The following is a 23,568-nucleotide window of genomic DNA, read 5'->3' as shown; positions in this document are numbered from 1 at the left end:
TTTGAACTGTGCAGGTCCACTTACATACATGGAGTTTTTTTGATAAGCACGATATAATACTGTAAATGTATATTCCTTATGATTTTTTTTAAAGATTTTATTCACGATAGACAGAGATAGAGGCAGAGATAAAGGAAAAGGGGAAGCAGGCTCCATTTAGGGAGCCTGAAATGGGACTCGTTCCTGGGTCTCCAGGATCACACCCTGGGCTGAAGGTGGTGCTAAACCACCGGGCCACCAGGGCTGCCCAGATTTTCTTTTTTTAAATTAAGTTTTTAATTTCAGTAGGTAACATACAGTGTTATGTTAGTTTTGGGTGTACAATTTAGTGATTCTGCCTTTCATAAATCACCTGGTACTCATCACAATAAGTGCATTCCTTATTCCTCATTTAACCCATCCCTCACTCACCTCCCCTCTGGTAACCATCAGTTCTTTATGATTAATAAGAGTCTGTTTCTTGGTTTTTTTTTCTCCCTTGCTTTTTTGCTTTGTTTCTTAAATTCCACATATGAATGAAATCACATGGTATTTGTCTTTCTCTGGCTTCATGTGTGTCATTACAAATGGCCAGATTTCTTTTTTTGTGGGTGAACAATGTTTCATTGTGTGTGTGCACATACATACCACATTTTGTTAACTCATTCATCAATTGGTGGACACTGGGGCCTTAGGATTTTCTTAACATTTTTCTCTAGGTTACTTTATTGTAAGAACACAGTATATAATACATATAACTTATAAAGTATGTTAATAGACTACTGTTTCTGGTAAAGCTTCCTTTCTGTCACTATAGGCTATTAGTAGTTAAGTTTTGGTGGAGCCAAAAGTTAACATGGAGATTTTTGACTTGGGGGTCAGCATCCCTAACCTCTGTTTTTCAAGGGTCAACTATATTGTTTGTGTTTTCAATTCTAAAGTGGTAGTTTTTGCTAAGTTTGAGCAAATCCTTGAAGTAAATATAGTGAGATACCATGATTTTTTGGGTCAAGTTAGCAACTCTTAGGTTTTATTACAATATAACTATTATACAAGAGAATGTATTCATTATAGAATATAAGAAAATAGAGATACACATTAAGTTTTTTTGTGCAGACTTGGACTAAATTAAAATTATTTGGTTCCTCATTTTAAGAGGAAAATGTGACCAAGTGAGTCATATAGCTCTCTACTTGGGATTTGTTTTTTGGTATGTTTTTAAATAAGCCTTTGAATTTGTAATCGGTTTTATCAAGGACTTGCTTATTAGTGTAGATAAAGATTATATAAATTAGATCAAGTTTGGCTTTCTTTTTTAGGCAGCCGACTTTGCAATCCCAGAATAAGACTTTAAAATAAGGAAAAATTAACACTCACTAAGCAACTAACACAAGATTTTTCTTAATTGGTCTGTATAGATTTGGAATAATACTAGATTCTTAGCTGGAAAAAGCCATTTCAGGGTTTGAAAAGTACCAAGTATTCATAAAAAGTTCAGCACCTCATCTGTTAGACTGATTAATAGTAAGACTCTTTCACATAGTCAGCAAGCTGTGCAAAGCAAATGCTAGTGTGCATCCTCAGCAGTTGTGATTTGAAATTGTAAGCAAAAGCTATTCTTTTGCATTCCTGTGTCCAAATGTCATCCTATAGAATTTGCTGACTTATGCTAATCTGGGCTTTAGTGTAAGTTAACTGCTTGTTACATGGCAGGTGATTGGCTGATGCTGCATTTCTCCTCCTCAGGCAGCAGTTCCCCCAAGCAAGCAGCCGTCTTCACTAGCTTCTCCAAATCCTCCCATGTCAAAGGGCTCTGAACAGGGCTTCCAGTCACCTCCAGCAAGTAGTAGCTCAGTAACCATTAACACAGCGCCCTTTCAAGCCATGCAGACAGTGAGTATGAAACGTAAATAATAATTGCAGTTCATTATTCCTGTTAAAAAAACCATTGTTTCTCTTACTAAGTACCCAATAATGGATGTGTGTGAAAAACTTTGCTTTTTTATTCTTATTTGGATTGATTATTTACTCTTGTCCGACACAAATATTGTTTGTAGTTGAAGAGTATTAAATCCAAAGCCTTGAGACTTTTGAATGGGTATTGGAACATTTTCCCCTCTTAGAAAATTAGTAAGGAAAGCTGAGGATCCATATTAATTAAATGAAATGTGTGGGTGAGAAACATAATTTTCTATTTTAAAAAGATTTATTTATTTGAGAGAGTGAGGGGAGAGGGAGAAAGAATGGTAAGCCGAATGAGTGGAACCTGACAAGGGGCTCGATCATATGACCCTGAGATCAGGCCTGAGTGGAAACCAAGTCAGACACTTTAACTGACTGCACAATCCACATGCCCTGAGAAACATAATTTTCTGTGAATAGGTTAATAGTACTAACCACTACTAATACTACACTAGTGGTGGTCCATGGCATCAATAACCTGAAATATGGACACATACTTGGGTGTTCTATCATTCCTTAAACTTTTGTTTTTTAAAGATTTTATATATCCATGAGAAACACAGAGGCAGGGACATAGGCAGAGGGAGAAGCAGGCTCCCTACTAAGCAGGGAGCCCAATGCAGGACTTGATCCTTGACCCTTGGATCGCAACCTGAGCCAGAGGCAGATGCTCAACCACTGAGCCACCTAGGTGTCCCTGAAACTTGATTTCCTCTTGATCTCATGCGGTTTTTGGAGCATTATTTCAGTTTGGTGTTCTTAATTACATATTCCTCTATAAATTGTTTAAGTGTAAGGCTCGACAACTAGGTTTCTGTTTATTCTCTAAAACAAGATAGTATAAAACAGCTCTTTAGAAAAAAAGAAGTCTTAGTAGGTATCTAATGGTGCTTTAATGCCCTACAATAGGTACTTTTGAGTGATGGTGGTGGGGTGGAGTCAGAGGAATGGCCATGGGAAGCAGGTACAATGCAGGGAGATAGATTGATAAATTCAGACACCCGAATTCACTAATCTTAACACTTCCTACTTGCCACTTGGAACTGTTTAGTTTTTGTTTTCCCTCTTACCCTGTTAGTCCCTCCTACTCAGTATTGGCAAATTGGTTTTACTGACTTTCTCATTCCTAATTAAAAGCAGTGATTCATTACAGAATGAAATTGAAAGTCCTTTGCTTGACACTTAATAACTTTTGAAGTCTGATATAATCTTTCTAGGCTAGTCCCAAGTACTTGGCTTCTATGTTTTTTTTTTTAAAGATTTTTTATTAATAAGAGACATACAGAGAGACAGGCAGAGACAACAGGCAGAGCGAGAAGCAGGCTCCATGCAGGTGGCGTGATGTGGGGCTTGATCCTGGGACTCCGGCTGTGAGCCGAGGGCAGATGCTCAACTACTGAGCCACCCAGGTGTCCCTGGCTTGTATGTTCTCATCATAGTACCTTTTTTGCCCATACCAGTCTGTCTTCTCTACCTGTTTGAATCCTATCCAGTATGAATTGATTCTCATTTGTTCCTTTATTTGTTTACTCATTCAATAAAAAGTGATGGAATCAGACATGGTTCTTAATGACTGGGATTGGTTTTTGGCAATGAAAAAGAGACAAGACTTTGTGCTCAAGAAGCTTATTTCATAATAGAGGCCTATTATAGGCCTCTATTCACTAATAGAAAAATGTTCATACATATGATATAATCAAATGCTATATGTCGGAAAAAATGAAGCAGGATAAGGGGGCTAGAGATGCTATTTTGCAGACAGTGTTTCGCGTCTGGACAGGTCACTGCCAGGCACCTGGTAGAAATTTAGGAGATTGGTAGATTTTTTTTTTCATTAATTTTTGAAAAATGTACCCTTTCTTCCTATGTAGCTTTTATTCTCAGTCTTATAGTAGCAGGAAGATTAATTTTTGTGCTTGAATTTATTATCTGTTAGAAAACAAATAGAAGTGGGTTTTTTTTTGCCATGGTAAAATATGTATAACAAAATTCACCATTTTAACCATTTTTAAGTATATAATGCAGTGGCATTCAGTACATCCACATTGTTGTACAGCCAAATCCACTATTTCCAAAGCATTTCATCATCTAAAACAGAAACTGTACTCCTAAAACAAACAATAACTCTTTATTCTTCCGTCTCTCCAGTTTCTGGTAACTTCTCTTCTACTCTGGCTCTACAACTTTTACCTATCCTAAGTATTGATATAAATTCATGGAAATTCATATATAAATTTATGTAAAATTCGGATAAAGACAATGTCTTTTTGTGTCTGACTTATTTTACTTAGCATAATATTCCCATGGTTTTCTGTGTTGTATCATGGATCAGAATTTCATTCTTTTTATTGCTAAATAATATTTCATTGTATGCATATTCCACCTTTGGGTTGGGGCTCTATGCATAGTGCCTTATATGGGGCTTTGAGGTCACAATCCTGAGATCACCTGAACTGAGATCAGGAATTCGATGCTTAACTGACTAGGCCACCCAGGTGCCCCTGTACTTGCTTTTTGTTTATCCATTCAGCTGTTGATGGATACTTGGGTTGTTTTCACCTTTTGCCTATTATGAATAATATTTTGTACTTATGTGTATTAAGTATTTAAATTTATATAGATTAGAACCAAGCTACAGATGTTTTAATCTTAGCTTACAAAACCCAAGTCTCTACTTGCATTTCTTTTTTTTTTTTATTTTTTAAAATCTTTTTTTTTTAGTTTTTATTTATTTATGATAGTCACACACAGAGAGAGAGAGAGAGAGGCAGAGACACAGGCAGAGGGAGAAGCAGGCTCCATGCACCGGGAGCCCGACGTGGGATTTGATCCCGGGTCTCCAGGATCGCGCCCTGGGCCAAAGGCAGGCGCTAAACCGCTGCGCCACCCAGGGATCCCTCTACTTGCATTTCTTTTGGGTATATGTGAGAAGTAGAATTGCTGGATCACACAGTAATTCTATGCTTAACTTTTTGAGGAACCGCTATACTATTTTTTTTATTTTTAAAGATTTTATTTGTTTGAGATAGTGTGAGTCGGGGGAATGCTGTGGGTAGTGACTGGGGGAGGGAGAAGCAGATTCTTCACTGAGCAGGGAGCCTGGAGTGTGGAGCTTGATCTCAGGACCCTGGGATCATGACCGGAGTTGAAGGCAGATGCTCAACCGACCAAGCCACCCAGGCGCTCTCACCATACTGTTTCCACATTTGGTGCACCATTTTACATTCCCACCAGAAATGCACAAGGTTTCATTTACACCACATCTTCATCAACACTTAGATTTTCTGGTTTTGTGTGTGTGTTTTTTTGTAACAGTCATTCTAATGGGTATGAGGTGGATCTCCTTGTGGTTTGGGTTTGTATTTCCTTAATGACTAATGATTTGTAGCATCTTTTCATGTGCTTATTGGCCACTTCTCTTTGGAGAAATGTTCAAGTCCTTGCAGAGTTTTGTTGGATGTCATCCTTAATAAATTTCTATGAAACTTCACAAATGACTCTGTGTCTTCTTCCCTTTTAAGGTATTTAATGTTAATGCACCTCTGCCTCCACGGAAAGAACAAGAAATAAAAGAATCCCCTTATTCATCCGGCTACAATCAAAGTTTTACCACAGCAAGTACACAAACACCACCCCAGTGCCAACTGCCAGCTATACATGTAGAACAAACTGTCCTTTCTCAAGAGACTGGTAAGATCTGAGTATGATAATTTTGAAGACAAATGACAGCTCACTGAATGGAAAAACTACTCAGTAGTGATAGGGGTTCTTACTAGCTAAGCATTATTTACATGTCGAAGTGTTGAGAAACACTTAAATGCCTTTACTCTTTGGTTAAGTTCACCTGTTTAATTTTAACTTTAGAGGTAGCACCTAGGTGGTTGTTTTAACCTTGAAGTATGCAGATATTTTAAAATCTGATTGCCTTGATTACCATGGACCATGATAAGAGAGGTATATAGGACACTATAGCTGCTTTTATGAAGGTTTTTGAAAGCATTCTGTTAATTCTTTTATTAGCGCAGATAGCTATCTGGCCTTGTCTCTGTTCTTCCCTCTTTTAATAAAGCATTGATTAAAGTGAAGATACAACTTAGTGTGCTTATTCCACTGTTTGCTTGGAGATAAAAAACTAGTTTGCTCTTTCATGCTATTCTAATACATGAAAGAGTAGGCAACTCTGTAGTTATTTCAGATCCCTTTTAATTTTTCTAAAACTTAAGCCTGAGCAAATGAATTGAGCATTCTGGGTACTTGGTTAATCACAGGAGGTACTAAATGTAAATTCTTGAACCTATCCACCTCAGTGTGGAAGCAGAGCAGATGATTTACATAACAGTTATTTGTCACATGCTTTCTCAATTACAGTATGTATTAAAATTCATCGTCTTTTACTCTTGATCTGGAATATTTAGCCTTTTTTCCCCTTTAATTGTGGTAGAATATACATAACATAAAATTTGCCCTTTTAACCATTTTTAAGTATACAGTTCTGTGGCATTAAGGACAGCCAGATTGTTGTGGCTGCAGTAATTACCACCATTCGTCTCTAGGACTTATCTTCCCCAACTGAAACTCTACTCATGTAAGGCTGAGTCTCCATTCCCTCTCCTTAACAGCCCCCATGCAACCACCCTTCTCTATGAATGTGACTACTCTAGGTGCTTAACCTAGAGTAAGTACAGTCATACAGTATTTGTCCTTTTGTGACTGACCTATTTCACTCAGCATAATGTCTTCAAGTTCATCCATGTTGTAGAATGTGTCAGAATATCTTCCCTTTTTAAGGTGAATAATTTTCTATTACCTAAATATATGTGTAGATACCAGGATCTCTATATACATCCATTTATATAGTACCTGGTTTTTTTTTAATACAAGAAAATTGCATTAGAGGTTTTGATATACAATGACTTTTAAGTTAAAGAGTATTAAACTTTTGTTACCATTTAACTCTTGGACTCTAAAACTGTTTCCTTAAGCAGCAAGTTATCCTGATGGAACTATTCAAGTAAGCAATGGTAGCCTTGCCTTTTACCCAGCACAGACGAATGTATTTCCCAGACCCTCTCAACCATTTGTCAATAGCCGGGGATCTGTTAGAGGATGTACTCGTGGTGGGAGATTACTAACCAATACGTATCGGTCCCCTGGTGGTTATAAAGGTATGCTCTGAATAAAGTTTAATTATACTGAATTATTTTGTTTATATATTTACTTAACTCAAACTATTTTTGCTTTACCTTGTCCTTTTTTTAGTTGCCCTCCATATTGTGGTAGAGAATTCCCTATTTCTGCAAAATAACAGTATTTCTATACCTGTTGTGTATGTAACAGAGGAACTTTTTGTATGAAAAGCAGGTTGATCCTGTGATTTGCTGAAGTGAAAGGTTGAGCATCTTTTTCCAGGGATGAATTTTGGTTTTCATGTTTAAATACTTTCCTTTCTTAATCGACTTGATTGTTTAAAATATGTCATAATTAGACAATACCCACTTTCTAATTATTTGTCTATTAGAGGATACTGTAGATAAAAACAGAAACTTTGAGACTATAACAGTGATAGTCTCTTACGTCTTAGATCTGATTCCAAGTGTTGTCATTGCTTGGTATTAACAAAAGTGTTCTATCTAGACAGGCCGTAGCTACTCTGCTTTCTTAGCCCCCACATGCATTCTAGCAATGGTAAATTTCTACAGTTGGCTTATTTGAAGTCTGCGATATTTTGTAAATACATGTTTAATGGTGGAAGCAGTATCAGTAGAGTTTGCTTATAAAGAAGGCATAAATCTAATGATTGTATTAATAGGATCAGTTTAACTTTTAAAGTGGTATAGAATTAACTATTGAAAAGTTTAGTATAATTTTGCCCATAATTTTATTTAAGTTGTTTATTTATTAGGTTTTGATACTTATAGAGGACCACCTTCAATTACCAATGGAAATTATAGCCAGCTACAGTTCCAAGCTAGAGAGTATCCTGGAACACCTTATTCCCAAAGGGTAAGAAGAGTTGTCGTAGTTGAATAGTTGTACAGCTGTTGATGTTAAGCCGGCAATTAAATGATAGCAGAGTCACTCTTTGTTGTAGAACTACTTGTTAGTACTGTGGAGAGTAGTTGAGTTGGAAGATTTTCCAGTAACCAAAGAGGGTTGCCTGTTACACAGAACATAGAAGGTCTTAGGGACTTTATCATGTTTTAGTATTAACTCATTTATTCCTCCACCTTATAAGAGAAACGGGGGCTCAGAAATAAGTTAAATAACTTTTCTAAAGTCACTCAGCAAGTGGTAGAAGAAATGCAAGAATTTAAGTTCTTTTAACTCCAGACCCTGTAAGCTTCACTTTGTTATGTTGCTTTCAATTTAACTTCTAGATATCAGGTGTAGTAAAGGTCTTTTTCATTAGTTTAATATTTTGGTTTATTTTTTTTGAATAACTGAACAGATTTTCTTTACAACTATGATAAAAGATGGATAACAAATCTTGGGATCTCCCTGTCATTGGTCATATATGGATATGAATGTATACATCAGAATTTTCAGTTTTGACGTTAAATAAGCCTCTGAAATAATATATGGTACCAAACCGAGTTCTGTTGCAATAGATAAAGTACCTGTATTTGAAGAGCTTATAGTTAGTTACACAAAGTAAGGTCTGTGCAGAGGCAGCATAGAAAAGGGGTTAAAAAACATGCTTTGAAGAACACACCAGATCACCCAAATGACTTAGCTTTCACCCCTGATTTCAAGACTTCCTTTGTTTTGTGACATTAGGTATGTTGTGTAAACTTTCTGTGCCCTGGTTCCTCAGGTGATACTCAGCTGTTAGTTCCCCATCTTACTCTGAAGTGTTGTGAGGATTACTCTATGAGCTATCCTTAGGATTAACTGAATTAATACATGTAAATGCTTAGTGCCATAATGCTGGATGTATATCAAGCATGTGAATTTTAGCTCGGATAACATGATTGAGATGGGAGTGAATTGATTAATACAGACTTCAGTATTGGAGCTGTTCTTAACACCATTATTCTAGAATTTCTTATTTTTTGGTATTTTTTTTATTGGAGTTCGATTTGCCAACCTAGTATAACACCCAGTGCTCATCCTGACAAGTGCCCCCCTCTAGAATTTCTTCCTGAGGCACCTGGCTGGCTTAATCAGAGCGTGCATAATTCTCCTTAAATTTTTATTATTAAAAAAATTTTTTATTATTAATTAGTTAATTAATTAATTTATTTTTGAGTCATGAGTTCAAGTCCCATGTTAGGTGTAGAGCCATCACATTATTAATTCCTTCCTGAGGAAACCTAAAGTTAGTAGCAGTGGTTGCTATTAGGAAGAGGATTAGGAGTTTGGGGTAGGAGGCTTATTGTGTACCTTCTTGTGCTGTTGAGATTTTTTATTGCATGTATTAATCTAGTCATACCACTAACCATTCTTTTCACGAATTGTATGGAGGCTGACTTTTCACCATAGTTGGTAGTCGTTTGAAATGTTCCCTCCTGAACATTTTTTGTTTGCAGACAATGATACATTCATATAATTCTTGTCGACTCCTGTATCAACAGAACAAAATAAAACCCTAACATAATTGTCTTCACAGTTTGATTTATAAACAGCAAGATTGAAATAGTCTGCATTCTTACCTTATTTCATTTTATCTTGAGATAAGGGATAGAGGATCAAGCCCTATTTCTAAATTTTCCCTCATTACCTAGCATTGAATTGTATCTTTTACATAGTGTTTCCTAGATGCCCTATCATTTTTGCAAATATTAGTATACCTAGTTGGTCAGGTTAATTAAGAGATGAAGCAAGTACTGCTATTGTGGCTCTTTTATTTTTCTTGGTATTTGGAAATATATGATCCTCTGTGGTTGTTGAAGGCCAGATAAAAGGCTAAGAGGACTTTAATCTTACAGATTTATCAGCAGTAATACTGGGAAATAAGTAATCATCTTGTATTTTTGATGTCAAGGTTACATTTTATGTGTTTGCTTCAGGATAATTTCCAGCAGTGTTACAAGAGAGGAGGGACATCTGGTGGTCCTCGAACAAATTCAAGAGGTAAGGATAATTAAGTGGATTACCTGAAACATACCTCTAAATCTTTATCTTCTTTGAATTTCCCCCCAGAATATGTTTTTACTGCTTATCTTTTAAAGTTTTCATTTTGTGTAAGGGTAGTACTGCAGACCTGAGGGAGATACAGCTGGACCTGCTATGGAAATCAGTTGTCCATTTAATTAAAAGTAAATGTATGCTTCTTTCAGTTTGCTTGGCACCACAGCCTAATTCAACCTTGGGTACATATTCACTATGCATACTTGAAATAGTTTCATGTGATGATTCAGGATTATGGTTCTTGTGATAATGGGCACTTCTAGATTTTCTAGTGTCACTACATTAAAAATATAAGCATAAACAGCAATTAAGACACCATGACTTGAAATTTCAAAGGTAGGATGTTATAACACTCTTTAAAATGTGAAGGTACTATTAAAAGATAAACAGTGTAACTGAGAAAATCAAGAATTCCTGAGGATTAACTAACTTTATCACAGGAAAACAATCTTTTTAAGAAAGCAGTTGATACATTCACACTGTCCTGGCCTTTTATCTGAGCTTTTGTCTGTACAGTACTTAAAGTGTTTAAAATTTTATGATATCACATTAACTGGGAAATGTAGAACAAAAATTTATCATGGGGCTTATTACCATAACAAAATGTGAGTGGCAAGTAGTTCTAAAAGTGGTTCTTTAAAGTAGTCTTAAGTTTTTTTGAGTCCTCATACATTAGATTCTTTTAGTATATTTATCACTGAGGAATGAAGAACTGAGTTAGAATTATGGAAGAAAGAAAGATAAAGTAGTATGAAGAGCGTTTGAACCTGGGTTTTTTGACTTTACTAATCTAAACGAGTGAGATAGCCAACATTTTCGGGAGCCTCATTTTCTTAAGGTTTTCTTAAGAAAATGAGGCTATTAGATAAGATCATCTAAGGTCCTTTTTGACTTTAGGATAAAAGCCTATTAGCTAGAAAAATCTAGAAAAGTATACCGTAGCTATATTTTGTTGCTTTTGTTTTAGAATTTAGTATAAAATGTATCTTTATCTGTGTTTCAGTAGCCGACTAATGTTAAATATTGTGTTCAAAGCTAACTGCTTCATTATGAGAAACTCACTGTTGCTAATAAAACAGCAGGGTGGAGTGATTCTTCTCAGGTGAGCAGCCCAGAAAGAGACAACGAAACCTTTAACAGTGGTGACTCTGGACAAGGAGACTCCCGTAGCATGACCCCTGTGGATGTGCCCGTGACAAATCCAGCAGCCACCATACTGCCAGTACACGTCTATCCCCTGCCTCAGCAGATGCGAGTTGCCTTCTCAGCAGCCAGAACCTCTAATCTCGCCCCTGGAACTTTAGACCAACCTATTGTGTTTGATCTTCTTCTAAACAACTTGGGAGAAACTTTTGATCTTCAGCTTGGTAGATTTAATTGCCCGGTGAATGGCACTTATGTTTTCATTTTTCACATGCTAAAGCTGGCAGTGAATGTGCCACTATATGTCAACCTCATGAAGAATGAAGAAGTCTTGGTATCTGCCTATGCCAATGACGGTGCTCCAGACCACGAAACTGCTAGCAATCATGCAATTCTTCAGCTCTTCCAGGGAGACCAGATATGGTTACGTTTGCACAGGGGAGCAATTTATGGAAGTAGTTGGAAATATTCTACATTTTCAGGCTATCTTCTTTATCAAGATTGAAAGTCAGTGCAGAATTGACAGTAAAAGGATGGTGTTCTAATTAGTGGGGTTAAAGGAGAAGTAGTCTTTGCCCTTGTGACTGATTGGATTAGGAAAATGGTTTCATTCCTAGAGGAAGGAGGAGGTCCTTACTTTTTTTGTTTTCCTCCCCAAGGTGAAAAATTTCAAGCTGAATGACAATTAGCACTAATCTGGCACTTTATAAATTGTGATGTAGCCTCGCTAGTCAAGCTGTGAATGTATATTGTTTGCACTTAATCCTTAACTGTATTAACGTTCAGCTTACTAAACTGACTGCCTCAAATTCAGGCAAGTTATAATGCCTTGTTGTGCCTCAATAAAAAAGTTACATGCACCTTCAGTGTTTTTATTTGATTAAAATTTAGTTGAGAGGTAAAATATTTAATTTTTACTATTCATCACTGATATCTTTTGAATGAGTGTTTATTCATGTATTGATGGTATTTTAAAGCAAGACTATAGAACAGTTCTTTTTAAGAGTTTTCTCTGATTATACATGTAATTCATCAAGATTTAATCTGCTTTCCATTGGCTATTGAATAACATTTCTCCTTGAAGCTGTTTTGTAGTAGGACATGTTATCTGTTAGCTGTCTTTAGGTAACTACTACATCTATAATATAATACAAGATAAACAGGCATTAGATTTTCTAGTGGATTCTCAATCTCAATAGACCGAATGTTTAGTCATGAGAAAGCATAGATCTCTGGTCAGGTAATGTTATGTTTGAGTCCTAATTTTGCCACTTAGTTACTAATCTTGGGCAAGTTATTTTACCTTTAAGATCTTAATTTCTTTTTTTTTTTTTTTTTTTTTTGTAATAGACCATTTCTGTAATCTCATAGGTCAAATGTGAAATTCAGTTGAGAATATCTAAAGAGTTAACACAGTGCCTGGCACATAAGCATTTAATAAATGTTAGGTGATGTAATTTCCCCCCTCATATATAATGTCTTATGTAGTATTAGTGTAGCAGGCACTGCCAGAGCTTAGTATTCATTTTAGTCACATATTCTCACACTTGACAATTTAAGCTCAAATATGTCTCTCATGAATAAGTATTTTATTGATTAAAGAATAGTTCTTATGGGTAAGCATTTTGATTGCAGTATTCTGGAATATAGGGAAGGATTGGAGAAGGGCTTTGTTAATCCTACAACTAACTTACTGAGGCAGAATTCTTTTGAAAAAAGATTTTATTTATGTATTCGTGAGAGAGGTAGAAGGAGGAACCTGCTCCTTGAAGGGAGTCCTATGTGTGGAATCTATCCCAGGACCCCGGGGTCACCACTTGCGCCAAAGAGAGATGCTCAACCACTGAGCCACCCAGGTACCCCCTGAAAGTTCTTGTTTGACACCTCTCTCAGCTGTTAAATCTCGGGGAGTTGGTATAAGAGCATAACATTATTTTTGTTTATATTTTAGTCCTGGGCATGGCTTCCTCAAACACTTAAGCCACATTTAACTCTTCATGGTGTTTAGTATTCTCAAGATAGAGGATGTAATGTGATTAATAGAATTTTTTCAACTCATGGTAGATGTGGGGTAGAGACATCAGTATTCTAGTTAATAAGTTAATGGCTTTTTAAAAATTTTTTAAAAAGGATTTTATTTATTTATGAGAGAAACACAGAGAGAGAGAGACAGAGACACAGGCAGAGGGAGAAGCAGGCTCCATGCAGGAAGCCCGATGTGGGACTCGATCCCGGGACTCCAGGATCATGCCCTGGGCCGAGGGCAGGTGCTAAACCGCTGAGCCACCCAGGGATCCCAGTTAATGGCTTTTTTTGTCCGGAATACAAACTAAAAATTATGGAAAAGCAGAGATATTAAATGACCAAGGGGAAATCTTCATTTTTAAGAATTATGGGTTGAGAGGCCTCAGCTTTTTTAGCCATTTTATTTTCTACAACACCAGGGTCTCCAACTTAGTCTTTTCTCCCACACATAAGACCATCTTTATTTATAAATTTACTTGAAATATTGTGAAGTACTGTTTAAAAACTGTCAGTGTCTAACAACAAAGAGATTGATTAGGTTATTCCCTTGTGAAGACAGTCATGTTTTGGGAGAGTCGTCTAAATGAAATCTTGTTTTCCCCAGTGTAAAGACTGAATTGGAAATGAACAATCCCTAGACTTGGGAGAATGAATGGGTAAGATCTTTAATTCTGAAACAATGTAACATTTTGAAGACAGTTCTCCAGGAAAGTTTTATTGCAAAAGTCCAGATATCTTTACAGAAAGGTGTACATATGCATATATTTTAAATGTATTTGGAAGAGATGGAGTGAGGGTCTCTAGATAGGTTTAGCCCATTCATGGACCTGGCGCAAAGAACCTGTATTTTCTCAGAAGAGCTTGTAGATACAATTGAAGAAGGAAGGCATTCCCTATAGTTACTATGTAGATACTTCTCTGTCTTACTGGAGGTTGAGAGATGGGGGAGTCGAAGCTTTTCTGTGTACTAAATTCCCCTTGGAGTTATTTCACTTTAAATTTTTTAGTCTTTTTAAATGAACTCTCCCCCAAGGGCAGTGAGCTTCTGTTACCACCTGTATAATGACTTAGTGAATAAATGCAGGTATTTAAAGCAGGAAATGTTTTTTTGAGAGATTTGCTCAGTCTCCTCTTATACCAATTATGTTAACTGCCTCATTGTTTTAACTTTCTCAAGTCCTATTAATAGCTGTATTTTTACAGTGCTTTGACATCACCCTGTTTTATACTACGATATAGTAGTATACTTATTCTTCTGTGTCTTGCCTATTGTAAATAATGGCCAATATTTTCTGCTAGTATGTATAGGAAATTTGATAATGTTGGCTCTAAGGAAAGGGGGTTGTAGGAAGAGGAAAACTTTCACTTTCCATTGTGACTTATTGTAGAACGTAAAATATACGTATCACATTTTTTGTTAAAGATGTTAAAAGATAAAATGGTAGGTTTTATGGTTTTTATACCACCTTGTCTTTCCTTGGATGGTGCTTGAGGAGGTGTTTCATCATTAAGCCTGGGATAACACATAGAAGAGGTAGAAGGTAAAAACCTAACTACCTTCCATCTTTCACTATTTGCATTTCACTTGATCATTTAGAGTACTCTTATCTATGTGATCTTCCTGGATCCTCACAGTGGCTCTGCTGAGGCAGATGCTGTTTGGGGGCATAGGAAGATTGAGACTTTTGGAGATTGATTTTCTAAGGTCACTAGCAGAAGTTCCTGGGCCAGACCTAGCATTTTCTACAGTACTTTTTTTTCCTGTTTACTTTTCAGGGGTTTTTGCTTTTAACATTTCCCATGGTTTTGCACGGACAAATGTTTTTGGTGCACTGCTCAGTTTTGCTGTTTAACCAAACCTTGTGAACTGGACAAACTAGATTCAGTTGAGGTGTCCTCATAAGGCGTCGTTCCAGTAGCTCCTGAAGTTGAGACCGGATGACTCCTTTTCCATTGTGAAAGTGAAAGCTGGAGGAAATAAACAGCATTTTGAGAAAAACCCTGATTTGAAACTAAGTATTTCTTAATTTATTCATAGTTAATACTACTATCATTAGATTCTATCCCTTCCCACCATCACTACCATTGTAGTCTCTTGGGAGACTATCCCCTATTTCTTTAGCTTATTTATCACTAATTTTTTTTAATTTTTAAAACTGAGAGGTCTGTCAATTCTTTTAGAAAAGTGCACTCAGTTTTTGTTTACGTGTTCCATTTTAAAGGAGACTATCATTGACTTCTATAACATTAACAAAGTACTAAAGATCTTCCGTTTATAAGATGTATGTATATGCTCATATATTTCAGATGTCATGATGTTGAGCCCTAGCGATACAGAGGCTTTTGGAGTAGAGATATTCACGTGCAGATTATTTATAATGGTTTAAAAATTGTATTATTAAACTTAAGAGTTTTTTTGTGCATTGGGTTTTTAACTCCCATTCTCTCTTTACCATGTGGACTAGATTCAAGCCTACTAACATAGACCAGCAGATGAGCTGCTGCCAACAGATGGGGAAGACAGCTGTGTGATATTCCATGTAGAGGACTAAAATGTTAAATCTCAAAGGCCACAGTGGCAGTGCTTGCAGTAAAAACTACTTCCTGTAATTTGAGTTGTAATGCCAGTTACACTGTGCTGGCACTCTGCTGTATTTCTTGGGTAACATTCGTGTCTAGGTGCCAACTAACCTATATCAACAGATGACTCATAGTACTCTAACATCATCCCTGTGTTCTTCCTCTAACTCTAACCCCTGCCATAGCTCTTTTGGGGTTGCCAGATGTGAATTTTTAGTTGTCAGTGGAAACCTCTAGCTGTCTAACTCATAAGCACTTTTAGTTCAACATGTTGAAAGGCAAACTACTCCAAAATTTAATACTCCTTCAGGTTGCCCTGGTTAATGACTTCACAGGTCATCAAAACTTGAAACTTCAGAATCATTCTTGGCTTCCTTTGTTACTTTATATATTGTAGAAGCCACAAATTCCTGTTGCGTCAACTTGTGAAATGTCTCCTGTCTTACCTTCTTAATTTCTATCATGGATATCCTATTTCAGATCCCTTAATCAGTTTCACATGCATTTATTCATTCAACAACTATTGATTGCTTTTTACATACCAGGCATAGTGTGAGCCTAGGTCTCACTATGTCTCGTTCATTAAAAGTTGAACAACCTGTCTTGTCTTTTAAATAGAATACAAAGATAGTTAATACTGAACATGTTCCCTAGGCCATGTGATTATCTCATTTTGTCCTCAAAACAGCTCCTGGAAGCAGATGAGGAGACAGACGTACAAAGAGGTGAGACATGCAAACCATGATAGTACAACCAGACAGTATAGCTGGCTTACATCCTACCGTAAATAATGTAAGTGTATCAAGAAATAGACATTCTCTCAAAAAAAAAAAAAAACTCAAAAACAATGAGCCATATATAAGTTAAACATAAGTTATGGCTTAGGGAAAGCTATTTTAGAACACTTGCAAAGAAAGATGAAAGAATCATAGATGCTTATGGGGTTTTTCCTGTTGCCTTAGACACTGCTAATTTGACATTGTTTTTTTTTAGTAATTTATCTTCACTGAATCTTTCCAAAGCCTACAGAGTTTTAATGGAAGTGTCAATTCTCTTTAATTATGCATTTTGTTAAAATTTTTGAGATAATTGTAGATTCTCATGTAGTTCTAAGAAATGATACAGATGGATCCTTTGTACCCTCTAATTTACTTCAATGGTAACATTTTACAAAACTGATAAAATATTACAACCAAGATTTTGAGATTTCTACAGTCAAGATTAGAGAACATATCCATCACCAGAAGGAGCCCTCCCTCATGTTGCCTTTTATAGTAATGCCCACTTTCCTCTTGTCCCCATCCCCATTTAAGCCCTCACAATCATTGATCTGTTCTGTTTGGAAAATGTTATTTTGAGAATGTTATTTATTTTTTAAAAGTAGGCTCCATGCCCACTGCAGGGCTCAAACTCACCATCCTGATATCAATACCCGAGCTGAGATAAGAGTTGGATACTTAACCAACTGAGACAACCCATTTAGGAATGTTCTATTTTAAAAAGTTACTTAAATGGGATCAGGTAGTATGTGAGCATTTGGGATTGGCTTTTTTCACTTAGCTTAATTCTCTGAAGATTCAGCCTGGTTGTTGAATAGTTTTCCTTTTTATTGCTCAGTAGTATTCCATTGTATAGGTGTGCCAGTTTGCTTAACCACTGTTTTCCAGATAGGTGGTATCATTTTAAACTCCTACCAATAATACTTGAGTGATCCAGTTTCTCTGCATCCTTGCCAGCATTGGTGATGTCACTTTTTTTAGTCTTTTCTCTCTTTTTATGTTATTGAAATAACAGCATCAAGCCTCTCCCTATTCTAAATCATCTTCAGTGCTACCACACTTCAGTTTTAGACATGTGCCTTAAAGGATTTGGGTATATCCAGGTAGAAACATGGTATATGGATACATTTAGTTTAAGGAAAGAGCTCTTGGTTAGAAGCAGTTTTGTGAGTTGTCCCTGTTGAGTTGATGGTTTGAACTTATATAAGTGGATGAAATGACAGAAGCAGAATGGGTTTAAGAGAAGAGAAAGAGGAGGGCTGAAGACAGAGCTCTGAGAAGCACCAGTGTTTAAGAGTTGGGCGATCAAGCGAGCCATCAAAATATTGTGAATATATTCCTTACAAGGAAACGTTTTGTAAAAAGAACATGTAATACAGTGCCAGATACAAGAGAAAGACATTTTTAGCATTTAGTACCTAAAGGATCAGAGTTGATTCTTGCTTGGCAGTTTCAGTGAGGGAAACAAGGGCAGAAGACTATGGATAGCTGATTGAAGTACGAGTAGGAAGTAAGGAGAGAAGGAATGAAGACCATTCTTTGGAATGAAAAGTGAGAAAGAAGGAAGAATAATTAGCATTATTGGAGAAAGATTGTTTTTTAACTGGGGGAAACGTTTTTTTTTTTTTTTTGATTTTTATTTATTTATGATAGTCACACACACACACACACACACACACAGAGGGAGAGGCAGAGACATAGGCAGAGGGAGAAGCAGGCTCCATGCACCGGGAGCCCGACGTGGGATTCGATCCGGGGTCTCCAGGATCACGCCCTGGGCCAAAGGCAGGCGCTAAACCGCTGCGCCACCCAGGGATCCCGGGGGAAACGTTTTTAGGCTGAGGTTGAGTCATTGGAGAGAAAGGGGTTGAAAATACAAGAAAAAGTATCACGAAATTGTCAACTGTGAGCATATAATTGTACCCAAAATTTATTTTAATGAAAAATACATAGAGAAGAGATTAAGCAAGGTCCCAGAAGAGATAGGAGAGGACTGGTTTCAGATTGGATGTAAAGAAGTGAAGACAGGTAAGCAGAGATTTGTTTGAGTGAGTTGAGCCTGATGACTTTGTTCATCTTTGCACGGTTCTATGAGACAGGTAAGGAGTTTGAGAAGAGTCTCGAGGGTTGGGACAGTTGCTGGGAGAATGGAAGATGGTGCTGATTAAAGAAGGAACGGGATTGTTGATCCTGAGAAAAGAACACACATTTGTACTGGTGTCAATTTGTACAGTGGGTCAAGGGGTAGACAAGTTGAATTGGGGGTTCAGTAGCAGAGAAGGATGTGTTTCGGGAATGGGGAGACTAAGAACTAAAAAGGTAATTCAGTTGGAAAACAGGTGTAGAATTATTGAGGGAGAGCGAATGGAGGAATAGGGCTTAATTTGAAAAGAGGGTATCGGAGTTAAGATTTCAGAAGTCAAGGAGCTTTAGATTATCAGGAGGCCCAAGAAAGGAGGTTGATGAAGTGGTGTGGGGATGAAAGTACTACGTTTCCTAAGACCCTGGAGTGCTAAGGAGTTTGTATTTTATCTTGAAATTGATGGGAAATCATCAAGGAAGGGCCATGACAGTGTCAACCCTTAAACACTCTGATGTCAGTGTGGAGAATGGACTAAAGGGGGAACACCGAGCCGTTGCCAACCCCTGTGCCATTGAATTTATTGCCACAGTGGGTGGGAATTGTATACTCCTGGCCTTTCACTCTTTTTTTCTTAGAAGATACAGACCTGTTTCAGAAAACTTCAGGCACATGGTTTCTCTGATCTCTTTATTTTCACACTTACTCTGTAAACGTTTGTACGTTTGTTTCTTCTATCAGCTTGTAAGTTCCTTCATAAGAACCTGCATCTCGACCATCTTGTTGAGATGTGGTACCTACATATATCTCAATACTCTGCTCCAAAACATGTTTGACAAATGTTCAGGGAATGAATGAATGAATGAATGAATGAATGATGACTCCCAGGGACCAAGGGAATCCTGCCCTCCCTCGCGTGGGCTAGGTGATCTTTAGGTCCCAACAAGTGTGCCCTTGCACAGGTTCGTACTCACAAAGTGCCGCTCCATGTGTACATGCTTAATTAGGAAGTAGCTGTAAAAAGACCTGGAGCCTGCTGGTTTCCTCATCTGGGAAGCAGCGGAGGCTGTTTTCCTCCGTAAGGCGGCATGGTGGCCTCCTGCCCAAGCCAGGGAGCGCCGTTTTTCCCTCCCGGGAAGAGGCCGGCGCTGTTTTCCGTACAGCATCATGGGGGCCGCCAGCGGGAGCGGCCATGGCGCCCCGCCCCGGGGAAGGGACCGCCGTAAAGGAAGCGCCGCTTCCTCTTCTCGCTTCTCCCGCCTCCCACCGGCTGTCGTAAAAGGGTGAATGGAGAGCGAGTTGTGGGGGGTAGAAAGGGAGGACAGGGGGCGCGGAGTCAGAGTGGCGCAGCAAGTGGCTGCAGGTGGCGACGGTGGCGGGGGGCGGGGAGTGAGGTAGTGCAGGGGGCGCGCAGGAGGAGGCTGCGAGGGTCAAAAGGAAAACTGAAGCTGCAGTCTGGCCTACTGGTCCGGGGGCCGCGGAGCCCCCGCCCGGGGAGATGGACCTCAACCGGATCATCCAGGCGCTGAAGGGCACCATCGACCCGAAGCTGCGGATTGCCGCCGAGAATGAGCTCAACCAGGTGAGGCGCGGGCCGGCGCCCCCCCCCGCCCCCCCCCGCCCGCCCGCTGCCCGCCGCCCGCGCGCGCTCCGGGCTCGGCGCCGCGGGTCTCCGCCCGGCCGGTGCCCCGGACCCTGCGGCCGCCGCGGCCCGCCCCGCCCCGCCCCCGGCCCGCACCCCGCCCCCACCCTCCGCGCCCGCCCCGCCCCCACCCGCCGCCGCCCCCGCCGCCGCCCGCGCCCGGGCCGGCTGGCGCCGCTCCTGCGATCTTCCTTCGGCCAGCACCTCGCGCACCTGTTGGCCACCTTTGCATCTTTCCGTCCCGCGTTCCTGCCACGGCGCGTTCCTGCCACGGGCTCCGGGCGGCTCTGCTAGTAGCGCTGGCGGGGTGGGGTTCCCCAAGGACGCCGAGCTGGGGGACGCTGGGAACGCGCGCTCGCAATTCGGAGTTCTGCTTTCCTCCGGACCCAGCCTTTTTTTTTTTTTTTTTTTTTTTTTTTTTAAGGTGTTGCGGTGGGAAACCCTGCCCATCGCCTGCTCGCGTGGGGTTGGCAGGACTGTTTGTGGACACTGATTGGCAGAGTTTCGCTGGAGCGCCGGGAAGCGCCGCCGGGACGGTGCAGGGGGAAGAGGAGGCAGTTTTCAGGGTGCTACGGTTTTACAGTAGGCACATCTAGGAATAGGCATCTGGAGGGATTTCTTTCTCTCTCTTTTTTTTTAAAGATTCTATTTATTCATGAGAGACACACAGAGAGAGGCAGAGACACAGGCTGTGTGTGTGAGAGAGAAAGAGCCAGATGAGGGACTGGATCCCAGCACCCCAGGATCACGACCTGAGCCAAAGGCAGAGGCCCAACCACTGAGCCACCCAGGCATCCCTGGAAGAGATTCTTTATAAGCGCTGAAATGTGTAAGACTTTTTTTTTTTATTTTAAAGATTTTATTTATTTATGAGAAACACACACACAGAGGGAGAGAGGCAGAGACACAGGCAGAGGGAGAAGCAGGCTCCATGCAGGGAGCCTGATGTGGGACTCGAACCCAGGTCTCCAGGATCACGCCCTGGGCTGAAGGTGGCGCTAAACCACTGGGCCACTTGGGCTGCCCAAGACTTATCTTCTGTCCTCTGTTCTTACTAGCCCTGACCCTGTTCCAGCCTTACCACCAACAGTTTGAGAGTGTAATGATCCCCCAAATTAGCTTATGATTTTCCTCCTCACCTATAAAATGAATGATAGACCTCTCATTAAAAAAAGTATGGGGACGCCTGGGTGGCTCATCAGTTGAGCATCTGCCTTGGGCCTAGGGCATGATCCCACGGTCCCAGGATCGAGCCCCACATCAGGCTCCCTTCGAAGAGCCTGCTTCTCCCTCTGCCTGTGTCTCTGCCTCTCTCTGTGTGTCTCTCATGAATATATAAAAAAAAAAAATCTTAAAAAAAATAAAATTAAGAAAAAAGTTATGAATTAAGGTCTACTCCCCAGGGTAGAGTGACAGACAGCTGGTTGAGGTTTTCCTTAAAATGTAAAGGAATATACCCTAAATGAGTGGTTTTCAAAGTATTGCCTAGGATGAGCAGCATCAACATCACCTGGGAACTTGCTGGAAATGGAAATTGCTGGGCTTCCAGGTTAGAGAATTAGAAACTCTGGGGTGGGGGGTGGGCCCCGATTATGTTTTAATTAGCTAGGTGGGTGATTGGGTGCTTCCTCAAGTGTGAGAGCAGCTGTGTCAAGTAAAAGTTTCTGCTGGAGTTCACTAAGGTTTTCCCTGGTTGGAGTTGACTTTAAAGTGCAGTTGTGCATTTTAAATCTTTGAAATCCAGTGGGAGATCTGGATGGTGTTTGGAGTAAGTGTGAATTCAGGATTCCCAAGAGATAAAAGGGAGAGTGAAAACACTGGAGAGGTTGAGTTAAACTGAAGCATAAAGAGAATGTGCTGTTACCTCAAAAAGAAAAGGACTCTCGCTCAGAATAGGGGAAAGTTAAAGTGAGTACCTGTTCCAGGCTTTGCAGAGCAGAGGTACTATATGTCCATTGGCTAGAAGAACAGTAACCCAGGGATTGGTTAGAAGGAACAAAGCAAGAGCTGAAGTTGCAGTCTATTAGTATGAACAGGGGAGTTGGCCTGCTGGTGACCCCCTTCTCTTCACAATGAGGCCAGATGTTATTTTGCTAGTGTCAGGAGGGATCATATCTTTGATATCATGTTATACTTTCCTGCCTCTGTTAGCCTGTCCTTGCTTTGTTTCTGATTCATCAGCGTATAAGTGCAGTTGACTGTATAGAAGGGGAAGGGTTGATGGGAAAGCCTGCAGAACTAGAAGAGACATTCGGGACCCAATTCTACATTTTCTTCCTTTGTGGTATTTCAGTTCAAGTCTGTTTCATCCAAACTCTTGCCCTGCCCCATATCCACCCGTTTCATCCCGGACTGTAATTTCCTCTGTAACTTGTAAAAGGAGCTTATTGCTATGCTACTCTTTTAGCATTCATATTTTGTATAATGCTTTTAATTGTAATATGCTCTAAGTATTTATTTTTGAATTATCTGTAAGTAGAAGACAAGTATACTGCAACATAACCTTATAGTAAAATATGATTATAATGTTGGGTTTTTTGTGCTTATTTTTTATCATTGCTGTAATATCCTGCTTTGTTGGATAAATGGGTGGCTAATCTACCATAAGTGATTAGGGTCCAGCTCATGTATTTTAGTTTAGGTCCCCCCACAGCATACATGCTCTGTGTAAGAAGTAGGAGCAGCTTCTGCCGTGTACTGATGATTTGTCAATTGCCATGTAGGAGAGTAGGCAGTTTCAAAACATAACAGCCTCTGTTCTGAAGGATAAATTCTTGTTTGGAGCTATATTTTTCTGTAGCCAACAAATTTTTGTTACCAGTGACTGGTTCCTTGATTGCTCTGTGTGATATTGTTTCTGTGGGAAAACATATTTTCATTTCTTCTTCTTCTTCTTCTTCTTCTTCTTCTTCTTCTTCTTCTTCTTCTTCTTCTTCTTCTTTTTAAAGATTATTTATTTTAGAGAGAAAGAGAGCTTGTGAGCATGTGTAGGGGCAGAGAGAGAGAGAAACTTCAGCAGACATGGGGATCAATCTCATGACCTGAGTTGGAAGCTTAATTGACTGAGCCACTCAGGGGTCCTGGGACAACATATTTTCAGTTTTATCTTAGGATGTTAAGAATGCATCCTGTGCACAGTCTTCCTTGTCTCTGGGCCCAGAGCAGCAAAGGGAAGTAGGAATGGGTAGATATCTTGCTCTAGTAACTCATCCACAAAGGTACGTTCTTTTTTTTTTTTTTTTTTTTTT

General features: G+C 39.2%; 2 protein-coding genes across 14 annotated transcripts in view; both read left to right on the top strand.

Annotated features, from left to right (window-relative positions):
- CAPRIN2 (caprin family member 2) overlaps positions 1-12,074 on the top strand; it is a 44,649-nt gene extending 32,575 nt beyond the window's left edge. For 2 of the 10 annotated variants that reach the window (XM_055318694.1, XM_055318699.1), the window contains 6 exons: positions 1,726-1,872; positions 5,463-5,631; positions 6,924-7,106; positions 7,844-7,944; positions 9,951-10,014; positions 11,151-12,074. In XM_055318694.1, coding sequence (XP_055174669.1) covers positions 1,726-1,872; positions 5,463-5,631; positions 6,924-7,106; positions 7,844-7,944; positions 9,951-10,014; positions 11,151-11,719 — 1,233 coding nt within the window. In that variant the 3' untranslated portion in view covers positions 11,720-12,074. Of the gene's footprint in view, positions 1-1,725; positions 1,873-5,462; positions 5,632-6,923; positions 7,107-7,843; positions 7,945-9,950; positions 10,015-11,106 lie in introns of all 10 variants that reach the window. The other 8 variants (XM_055318695.1, XM_055318690.1, XM_055318700.1 and 5 more) reach the window with 8 other exon arrangements.
- A 7,958-nt stretch (positions 12,075-20,032) lies between these two features.
- IPO8 (importin 8) overlaps positions 20,033-23,568 on the top strand; it is a 70,623-nt gene continuing 67,087 nt past the window's right edge. For 3 of the 4 annotated variants that reach the window (XM_055318734.1, XM_055318733.1, XM_055318732.1), the window contains exon 1: positions 20,980-21,149. Coding sequence is in view for 1 of the 4 variants with exons in the window: in XM_055318731.1 (XP_055174706.1) it covers positions 20,177-20,260 (84 nt within the window). In the remaining 3 variants the exon portion in view is untranslated. Of the gene's footprint in view, positions 20,261-20,979; positions 21,150-23,568 lie in introns of those variants that run through there. The other variant, XM_055318731.1, reaches the window with a different exon arrangement.

The sequence above is a fragment of the Nyctereutes procyonoides genome, unplaced genomic scaffold (assembly GCF_905146905.1).
Source record: "Nyctereutes procyonoides isolate TBG_1078 unplaced genomic scaffold, NYPRO_anot_genome, whole genome shotgun sequence".
NCBI lineage: Eukaryota > Metazoa > Chordata > Mammalia > Carnivora > Canidae > Nyctereutes > Nyctereutes procyonoides.
The sequence above is the reverse complement of the archived record's forward strand: the minus strand, read 5'-3'. Positions and strand labels throughout refer to the sequence as shown.